At 45.5% G+C, this 10,118-nt stretch overlaps 1 protein-coding gene across 8 annotated transcripts in view; it reads left to right on the plus strand.

The window, feature by feature from the left end:
• Positions 1 to 10,118, plus strand: part of Syne2 (spectrin repeat containing nuclear envelope protein 2) — a 304,126-nt gene that overhangs the window by 208,590 nt on the left and 85,418 nt on the right. For 7 of the 8 annotated variants that reach the window (XM_029540662.1, XM_029540656.1, XM_021202357.2 and 4 more), the window contains exons 68-74: positions 1,110 to 1,238; positions 1,862 to 1,983; positions 3,057 to 3,198; positions 4,589 to 4,720; positions 6,794 to 6,946; positions 7,029 to 7,238; positions 8,696 to 8,797. In XM_029540662.1, coding sequence (XP_029396522.1) covers positions 1,110 to 1,238; positions 1,862 to 1,983; positions 3,057 to 3,198; positions 4,589 to 4,720; positions 6,794 to 6,946; positions 7,029 to 7,238; positions 8,696 to 8,797 — 990 coding nt within the window. The remainder of the gene's footprint in view (positions 1 to 1,109; positions 1,239 to 1,861; positions 1,984 to 3,056; positions 3,199 to 4,588; positions 4,721 to 6,793; positions 6,947 to 7,028; positions 7,239 to 8,695; positions 8,798 to 10,118) is intronic. The other variant, XM_029540660.1, reaches the window with a different exon arrangement.

Raw genomic sequence — 10,118 nt, forward strand, 5'->3', positions numbered from 1 at the left:
GAAAGAAAGAAAGAAAGAAAGAAAGAAAGAAAGAAAGAAAGAAAGAAAGAAAGAAAGAAAGAAAGAAAGAAAGAAAGAAAGAAATCAGTGGTACACAGCTTTATTCTGACACTCGGGAAGCAGATGGGTCTCTCTATGAGTTCAAGGCCAGCCTGCTCTATATATCAAGTTCCAGGCCCGCCAAGCCTACATAGTAAGACCCTGTCTCAGACTAACTAAATAAAATGTAATATAGTAAAATGTTATTTCATAAAAACAAAATCTGTTTCCAGAGCGCTTTTGCCCCTGATTTATAAATACATCTTTGTACTGATCTATAGTTAAAGTGTTCTCGTGACATCTAAAGCATTCTGCGTTTTTTAAGTGTAAGCATGCATCTTAGAAGTGGGTCTCACTGCAGAAGATTTGAATGAAAGCTTATGACTGGTTCCCACTTGGGGACTTAGATTCACAGGGACGAGGCTGACTTCAGGCACACGGGCTACATGGCCTCTGTCATCCTCACACTTTCCTTTTTAAAAAGATGGAAAATGGACATAAGGGGCACTTTTATTTATAAACATAATGCTATCCCTTTCTGTTCTTTTTGAGCTTTTTTTTTTTTAAAAAAAAAAAAACTTTGCTCTTTTAAAAAGGATAATGCATTTCTGGGCTTTTACAAATTCACTGGACAAATTGGACTGAGGAGGTGAGATGGGAGAAGATGATCATCTCGATAGAGGGCGTGGCTCCAGAAGTTGATGGGAAATAAGTACATGAAGTTATGTTAAATAGCTGGGGTGGGGGGTGCTGGTACAGTCCTTTAATTCCAGCACTCAGGAAGCAGAGGCAGGTGGATCTCTGGGTTCAAAGCCAGCCTGGCCTACAGAGAGAGAGTTTTCCAGGACAACCAGGACTACACAGAGAATCCCGATTTTGAAAAACCGAAACAAACAAACAAAAACAAAAACTTTAAAAAAAAATGATAAGGGTACAGTAGTAGTACAGTAAATAATAGCTCCAATGATTATTCTGTTCTGTTGCTGTGTTGGTAGCTGAGACCCACATGGGGCTTTGTAAATAATTACTCTCCTGTCATGGAACATACAAATGTTGGTTGTTTTTTTCAGCATTCCTCCGCTCTTAAGAAACCATCAGAGCCCCACGCCGTCGACTACCCAGCTAGCCTTTCTGGGCTTGAATCTGTCACAACTGAAAGGCCGAAGTTCAGCAGACAGAAGGATGTTCCCCAGCCACAGGTAATTCCCACCCTCCCTGCTGTAAGGCCCAGACCCCAGCCTTTCTCGATGGTATTTCTCTTGCAACTAAAGCTCCAGCTGCCATTGGAGGGCTGCATTGTAACTGAAGTATGGGTGCTCAGGCCTGCAAGGCGAGCCTCTGACTGTACTGCTTCTGTCTGCTTCCACTGGGGACCGAACCTCGATCCTTCATTAGGTTGCATCTTAATCAAACCAAGTGACCACCCCCAGGGCAAGCTTAGCCCTGCTTGGCTTATTACCTCCAAGCCTGTTCATTGGTAATTCCCCCATGTGCATCCAATAGAGTTTAAATAACAGTTGGCTACTGTGTGGTTGTTGTATGGTTTGGCTAGTGCATTGTATCTCTGGGTTTGTGGTCTGTTGGTTTGTTTGCAATGCTGGGGATAGAACCCAGGACCTAGCACATTCCAGCTCCGTCAGTAAGCCACAGCCAAAGCGTTTAACTAAGTTTCTCGAAAGTAGATGGTAAGACTAAGCAAGCAAGAGAAGCGGCGCTGACTTGAGAAGGTGGGCAAGGCTGGATGATCCCGGCAGAAAGCGTCTTAGAGCGCTAATAGGAAAAGCGAGGTGGGCTGAGCCATTCACATTGCATTCCCTTGCAGACCCTGGAGTTAAAGCCTTCAGAGCAGAGAGATTTAATCAAGTTCACAGAACTGAACGCCAAAAAAACATGGCTGCAGTGTCACCAAGAGAATGAAGATGCAAATCGGCAATCAGCTTCCAGGTAAAGCATTTTAAAGTCCTCTTAGTGCCAGGTGTGGTGGCTCACGACTTTAATCCCAGCACTGCACTTGGGAGGCAGAGGCAGGTGGATTTCTGAGTTCGAGGCCAGCCTGGTCTACAGAGTGAGTTCCAGGACAGCCAGGACTACACAGAGAAACCCTGTCTTGAAAAAACAAACAAACAAACAAAAAAACAAAAAGATAAAGTCCTCTTAGTGTTTTAGGTGTGTGGGCGTTTGGCCCGCATGTATGTCTGTGCACCACTGCATGCCTGGAACCTGAAGGGGCCAGAAGAGAGTGTTGGATCCCCTGGAACTGGAGTAAGAGACAATTGTGAGCAATGTGTGGGTGCTGGGAACTGAACCTGGGTCGTCTGGAAGAGCAGCCAGTGTTCTTAACCTCTGAGCCATCTCTCCAGCCTTAGAGAAAGCATTTTTAGCTATGTTGGACATTTATTAAACATGTTGTTTTGGTTTTTTTTTTTTCTTCTTTGTTTATTTAGTTTGAGACAGGGTCATTTTGTAGCCCAGTCTGGCCTCAAACTTGCTATATAGCTTTCTGATCCTCCTGCCTCCAACCCTGAATACTAAGATTACAGATCTTCACTACCGCACTACCACTACCTTGTGCAGCAGTGAGGGCATCGTGCAAGCTAGAAGCATTCTGCCAGCTGAGTGACACCCCAGTCCCATCAAAAAAAAAAAAAAAATTAGGCTTATTTATTTTACCTGTATGAGTGTTATGCCTTTGTGTATGAATGTGTACCACCTGTGTACCTGGTGTCCACAGAAGTCAGCAGAGGTCATTAGATCCTGTGAAACTTAACTTACAGAGGGTCGTGAACTTCTCTGTGGTTTCTGGGAACTAAACCTGTGTCCTCCGCAAGAGCAGTAAGTGCTCTTAACCTCTGAGCCAACTCTCCGGCCCACCCAACCCCATCGGGATATTTATTATTGGGAGAATTGCTTATTTTAAAATCCTGCATGGAACATTGGCTAAATGGAATATGAGGTTGTCTTTGTGTCATTTCTTTTCTCACACACTTGCCTCATTTTTTTTTTTCCTCCTCAAAAAGCAGCAAGGATCCTAGTCCTGGAAATGTAACTTCAGATCCAGCCTTGCCACCTCAGGCCCAGAGCGGTGACAGATGGCAGTATCTTCACCATGAACTAACATCAAGACTAAATCCCCCCGTGCCTCAGCTTGTGGAGCCTCAGGTCTGTGCATCCCAGAAAGGCTCTTCTAGAAAACTTGTGTGCTCTGCATGATGTATTGGGTTATTCTCGGGAACTAAAGAGCCTCATGGCTTCTTCCCCAGGCCCGTCCCTCCCTTCACATTCCTGCAGTACCCCCGTCTCTGGTCTAGAGCTCGCTACGATGCCCGTTTGCCTCTCTGCCTCTGAGTTAGTTCGTGTGTTGCTGGAACAGAACGTCATAAGGGATGGGGGGTGGCTTTGACTCATGGTTTCAGGAAGTCATCTGTGAAGGGGAAGCCATGGCCGCTAGGGCAGTTCCCTCTACAGTGGCAGGTGCTTATGCATTGGCTTGTAACCAGGAAGAGGGGGGTCCAGGAGCAGGGCCATGCTGTTCCCCTCAAAACCTATACCCTGTGGCCCATATCCACCAGAAAGACTTCATGTCTCAAAGGTTACCTTCCATAGCAACATCAACAGCTCACAAGGGACACTCTGAATTTAAACTGTAGTGATCCATGTTTCCCATTAGAAGGTCAGAGAAGAAAGTCCACGTATGCTTGCTTCACATGAATACCATGGCACTATGGAGCCTTAGTTACGGTCTGTTGAAGGAGTAGCATGTACTAAGTTTTACCTTACAAACTAGAGTGGTTCATGCATGCTACTCATGTATCAGAAGTTCCTGAGGGATCCACCATGTGCATGTGCCAGCCTGTGCCAATGGCACCTGTCAGTAGTATTCCCTCCGGCACACATCACTGCGGTTGTAAGTCTTGCTCAGGCTGAGTTCTTTCCGATTGGAATGGATGAGTAGCATGACCTTAGAGCTCTCGGCCATCAGGCTGTAGCAGTGAGCCATGTACTTAAATGGCCTGGGCCAGGGTCCCCGCCATTTCCTGATCGCCAGGCTGGTGGGAATTTACTTCTTGCCCAGAACCTTATCAGACCATTTGGGGCTGAATTAACCTTCTAGGTTGGGCTTGTCTTGGCTTCTTGTTGTTAATAACACTAAATAACACTATAAAACATGTAGAGAAGTCAGTTCTTTATCCCCCAGAGAGTCCTCTGCCACCCCAACCTGTTTTGTCAGTAAAATATTCTCAATGAGTCTTTGAGACTTTCATGCACGACATATGCATGATCACATGTGACGTATTTTGATCATATTCACTTATATTCAATTTCCTTTTCTCCAGCTTCTCTGATATATACTCGCTACACACCCCCTACTCCCTCCTAACTTAGTATCTAAGTGGATCCTGAGTCTCTCTCTCCATGGAAACAAGATACAGGAGCTCCCTGAGAAGGGAGCTCTGCGGCTGCATGCTGAGTCAGTCAGACCCTTTTACGTTAGCTTCAGCTTCACAAGGGCCTCAGGCCATCACTAACTGGGTTTCTCTTTTTCAAATAGGTGGCCCTAACTACAAGTTCTCTGCCCAGTGTGAGCGTGTATAACTTTAGATGCCCTACAGCTGACGAACTGCAAGCTTACACCACCCAACTTGAAGAGCTGCGCCAAGAAGCAAACACAATCCAGACACAGGTAGAAATTACATATTGTGAATTTTGAGAAAAGAACGCTATGATATCGGCATGCACATTGGTCATAATTTCCTTCACAGAACAAATAATAGAGTCATAGTGGAGTGAGTCTTAGGTTAGAAATGGCATTTTTTTTGTTTTTTAACTTGCTAACTTTTGGTGGTTTGTGTGGTGCTGGGAATTGAGCCCAGGACTTCACGTGCTCTAGGCAAATGCTTTCTCACTGAGCTTCACACCTGACCCTTTGCCAGCTCTGGTAAATTTTCAGTGACTACCTGAAGTATTGCATGCAAAGACATCTGAATCTGGGCCCAGGGTCAACTAGGGGTGTGTGTGTGTGTGTGTGTGTGTGTGTGTGGGTGTGATGGGTGGTGGGTGGTGGTGGTGATCGATTAGTGATGCCTACAGAGGACTCTGGGATGGCAAGGGTAGGGAAGGAACACAGGCAACCTTGAGTGGGTTTATGCTGAATGGAGCGCCGCATGATGTCAGGTATCTGTCAGCCAAGACCTAAGGAAATGAGCCATACGTGGGGCTGAATGGAAGCAAGCTGGTTAATAACTTAGGGGCTATGGCGTACTCCCAACATATTTGTAAACAGTCAGGAACTCGGGGCAAAGGAAAACATGGTTCCAACAGCTTATGCTAAAATGGAGCTGTGGCTCTCCAACTTATCGGCTTGTGGCAGCTCAGCCTCCAAGGCCCCCTCGGAAATGTGCCTATCAAAGTGGCCTCAGTTTCACAGTCAACGCATGCCTGACCCTCAGATCTTCCCTTTCCACCACCTGTCTCTATCTTGAGGATGCTTTGCCTTCTCTTCCTAGCTCACCCCTCAAGCGCCTCCCCTGTAAGAACCATTCTCTCAGCTATACTTAATGAACCCACTGTCTGTATGTTAACGTGAGGAGAAGTAGCTCGCGCCTGCTGTCCCAGCACTGGGGAGGCAGGAGCAGGGGGTTTGCGAGTTCAAGATCAGCCTGAGCTGTTCACGGTTTGAACATAGTGTTTGAAGTCCTCAAAAATGTGGAGGCGGGAAGCAGGAAGAGAAGATCTGCAGCTTCGCCTGGATGGCCACGCTAAGGAAGACCCTCACCTAGTGGTGGGTCCCTTGTAATTCCATTCAGCATTCACTTGCCTGATAGTCTTCAGCTTGTTTTTTCTCAATGTTAGGGAAAAAAATAATCTTTAACTAGTCTACAGTACAACTCACAAAACAAGTAGATTATTTCACCAGTTAATAAAAACACTAATTAGTCGATCATCTAGTGAACATTAGTTGAAACGATTTATGGTAAGTTTTTAGGAACTAAGCCCGGAGAATAAAGGTCAAGCGTACTACTGCTCTTGGCTCCAGGACACCATGCGAACGTCACCCACAGAACCAGCTAACCAGGGACAAACGATCACAGATGCTAAATCGCCAGTAAAGGCCTGCATGGGTCTGACCTAGGCCTTCTGCAGATATGTTATGTGCAGATAGCTCGGTGTTCTTGTGGGACTCCTAACAGTAGACATGGGTTTCTGACTCTTGTGCCTGTTTTGAGACCTCCTTCTTCCTACTGGGTTGCCTCGTTCAGCCTTAATACAAGGGGATGTACCTAGTCTTATTGCAACTTAATAAGCCATGTTTGGTTGATATCACGAAGAGGCCTGCCCTTTTCTGAAGGGAACTTGAGGAAGAGTGGATCTGGAAAGGGAGGATGGGGGTGGGTGGGTGGAGGAGAGGACCGAAAGGAGAGGAGAGGAGAGAGGAGAGGAGAGGAGAGGAGAGGAGAGGGAAATTGACTGACTCTCAGTTCTCAGCAACCCTTATCAGGTAACTCATACAACCTCTGTAACTGCAATTCTCAAAGATTAAAAATAGAAATCCAGAAGATCGAATGCTTCTGGTTTCCATGGGCACCTGCACTTCTATGCATATACCCACACACAGACACATACATATAATTCAAACACTAACAGCAAGTTCTCTTTAAAAGTACAATATAAATTGCACACTCTAATGGAAATGTGGAAAATGGGTTTAGGAAGGCAAGGAATCCTAACATGTTTTTTTTTCCCCCTCTTGATTTAGGGAAGTATGACAGAAGAAGCATACATCAGTTTGGATAAAAGATTATTTGAACTCTTTCTGAGCCTCAGTCGGTGCCTGGGCAGTGTGGAGGAGCTGCTGCAGAGACCTGGGCTGCTCCGAGAGGATGCATCTGCCCAGCAGGTGTTCTTCGAGGTAGGGCACGCCTCTCATCCCTGTGCTTCCTTCCTGCAACTACGCATGAGGGTGGAGCTCATTGCCTTCCTCTGTCTTGTAGAAACTGGCTCTTGAGCTGAAGAAACTTTATTTAGCTCTGGGTGACAAGAAGGATGACTTTGTGAAAGCTGTGACTTGGCCTGGCAAGGAAGCCACGTTGCTATCAGAGTGTATCGATGCTCTGAAAGTCAGCCTGGAGAGTGCGCAGAGCAGAGCTGCCTGGAGGGGCGCATCCCTGAAGGCTGGCCTTGACCACAGCTGCAGCTACCAGGTGCGTCTCTGGCACAGGGTTGGCTCCGATGGACGCCAACCGCCAACAGTACTTACAGGAAGTGCTGAGGGAATAGTGAAGCCTGCCTTTGCTCTTGGAGGGGGGACTGCTTGAAACTGAGGCCCCCTTCCAGAGCTACGGGTGTCAAGATGATCTAACATGGTGTGTCTTGTGCTACATTTGCTACTTAGAGACTGTCATGGAGAGGAGTTTTATTTAACGCTCTAGGCCAGAGAGATCAGTAGCTGTTCCTGACAATCCTGTGACAGTCCAGGGCCTCGGTGGATTGCTAGGGGGGAGTCTTGAGGCAGTGTGAAAGCTGCTCAAGGGCTGGAGAGATGGCTCAGTGGTTAAGAGTGGTTCAATTCCCACAGCCATCTGTAATGGGGTCCGATGCCCTCTTCTGGTGTGTCTGAAGACAGCTACAATATACTCATATGCATAAAATAAATAAATCTTTAAAAAAGAAAAAGAAAGAAAGCTGCTCATGTTGTGTAATGAAACAAAACACCATTTACAAAGCACACACACACACACACACACAACCCTACCACCACTACACCCCCCAAAGAACTGAATCTACTGAAACTTCTAGAATCCAAGTAAAACAGACAAAAGGGAAGAAGACTGTATCAGTACCCAGGGGTGTTGTCAGCCATATCCAGAGCAAATGGCTCATGGTTTTCTTACACGTATGAATCTAAGAAACAAGAGAGAGGGAGAGGGAGGGAGAGGGAGAGAGTAAGGAAGCCAGTCAATTAAAGGAGAAGTTGTCCAGGTTTGCATTCTGTCCAAGAGATAACCACCACAGACTGTTGTGACATGAAGCCCTCAGTGATATCCCAAATGAAATACGAACAAGAAAAAATATAAGCAGTTTTAGAAGTGTGCACCTTTTTTTTTAAAATCTTTAAGATTTATTTATTTATTATATGTAAGTACACTGTAGCTATCTTCAGACACTCCAGAAGAGGGTGTCAGATCTTGTTACAGATGGCTATGAGCCACCATGTGGTTGCTGGGATTTGAACTCTGGACCTTCGGAAGAACAGCCGGGTGCTCTTACCCACTGAGCCACCTCACCAGCCCAGAAGTGTGCACCTTGTCTGGCTAACATGAAGGAATTAGGTTGTAGTATTTTCTAGCAAGAGAGGGTATTTATCCTTTAATAGAGAGAACACTGGAGTGCTGAAGAGATGACTGGATGTCTGGTATCTGCTTCAAAATAATCCAACGGGAAGGGAAGTTAGGTGTAGCTGAGATCCGGGGGTGGGGTGTGAGGGTGGTGGGGGGTCAGCTGTTGATTAGTGATGATTGAACTCAAGGATAGATTGTATGGATGGCTCTCTGTCTATGTATGTTTAAAATTTTCAGAAATTTCCAATTACATATGAAAAGGGAGGGAAGTTCTGAGTGAGATTGCTCATCTTCCGTACATGCACCTTTCTCCTGTACAGAATGAAATAAAGCGACTATACAGCCAACTCATCAAGAAAAAGACAGTTTTACAACAGTCTTTGAATGAAGTCAGTGGGCAGAGTATTGGCAAACAGCTTCAGGTAAGCCATCAAAATGTTCAAATAAACCTGACTTCAGACCAGAGAATCTTGGGTATCAGCTGTGTGTCCAAAACACACCTGTTGGCAAGGGTCAGTGATGTTTAAGTGGTAGTTCAGATAAGAACAATTAATGTTGACCTTCGAACTCATAGCTCACATACTTCCTGAAGCACAGTATCTTAAAGCGATAGAGCTCATTTTCACCTACCAATGGGCAAAGGTAAAATATACCCACCACGGTCAAAGATGTCGGTATTTGAGGCCCTTCACTCCTCCACTGCAGCTCAGGTAGGCCAGCTGATGTGAGGGTTTTAGGTATTAGTGTCCCTCCGTTCAGCAACGCTCCCGTCATTTATCATGAACCCACTACTATGTTCCGTTACAGCTCTAAGATCCGGATTTGTGTTCTCTCTGAAGAGGTAAAATAAGAGGCAGAGGATGTAGCTCGATTGGCATTATATTTGCCTATCATGCATGAAGCCTGGGGTTTGGTGCCCAATACTGAATAAACCAAACATGATTACCTGTATGTAATTCCAGCACTGGGGAGGTGAAAGCTGGAGGGTCAGAAGTTCAAGGTCATCCTCTCCTAAATAGAGTTTGAAGCCAGCATGGGCTCCCTGAGATCAGACAGACAGACTGAAAAGAGAGTTATGCAAAGATGGATCTATCACAACTGTTTTAGGATGGACCCTGCAGCAGTACCTACTATATATAAAAGCTGTAAACGGCCCAAAGCCCTTTGAGTTAAACAGTTGCCCATAACTAAAGCAGCATGTACCCTTAGGATGGAGTGCTGTGTCCCAAGCACTGAGAGAGCTGGGGCTAACTAAGCACATGGCGGAACAGTTGTCAAGCATGCGAGAACACCTGGGTTTAATCCCTAGGGGTGTGAAAATGGATGAGCGGATGTTCTTCTGTTATTTCCTTCTTTGGGTTTTCATGTTTGATTTTTTGGGAAATGTCTTACTCTTCTACCTGGGCTGGTCTTGTATTTAGCAAACTCTTTTGCCATGCTGCTGCTGCTGCTATTATTATTATTATTATTATCATTATTATTATTATTTTGAGATTGGGGGGGTTAGATTATTTGAGATTAAAGGCATGCACCACCACCACCTCTGGCCCAAGCTAATTAATCTTTTGAAAGGTAATGGTGTAGCGGCTTTAAGAATTGCTGAGGAGCTGAAAATTGGACATAGTACTACCGGAGGACCCAGCAATTCCTCTTCTGGGCATATACCCAGAAGATCTTCCAACTGGTAATAAGGACACATGCTCCACTATGTTCATAGCAGCCTTATTTATAATAGCCAGAAGC

The sequence above is a fragment of the Mus pahari genome, chromosome 7 (genome assembly GCF_900095145.1).
Source record: "Mus pahari chromosome 7, PAHARI_EIJ_v1.1, whole genome shotgun sequence".
NCBI lineage: Eukaryota > Metazoa > Chordata > Mammalia > Rodentia > Muridae > Mus > Mus pahari.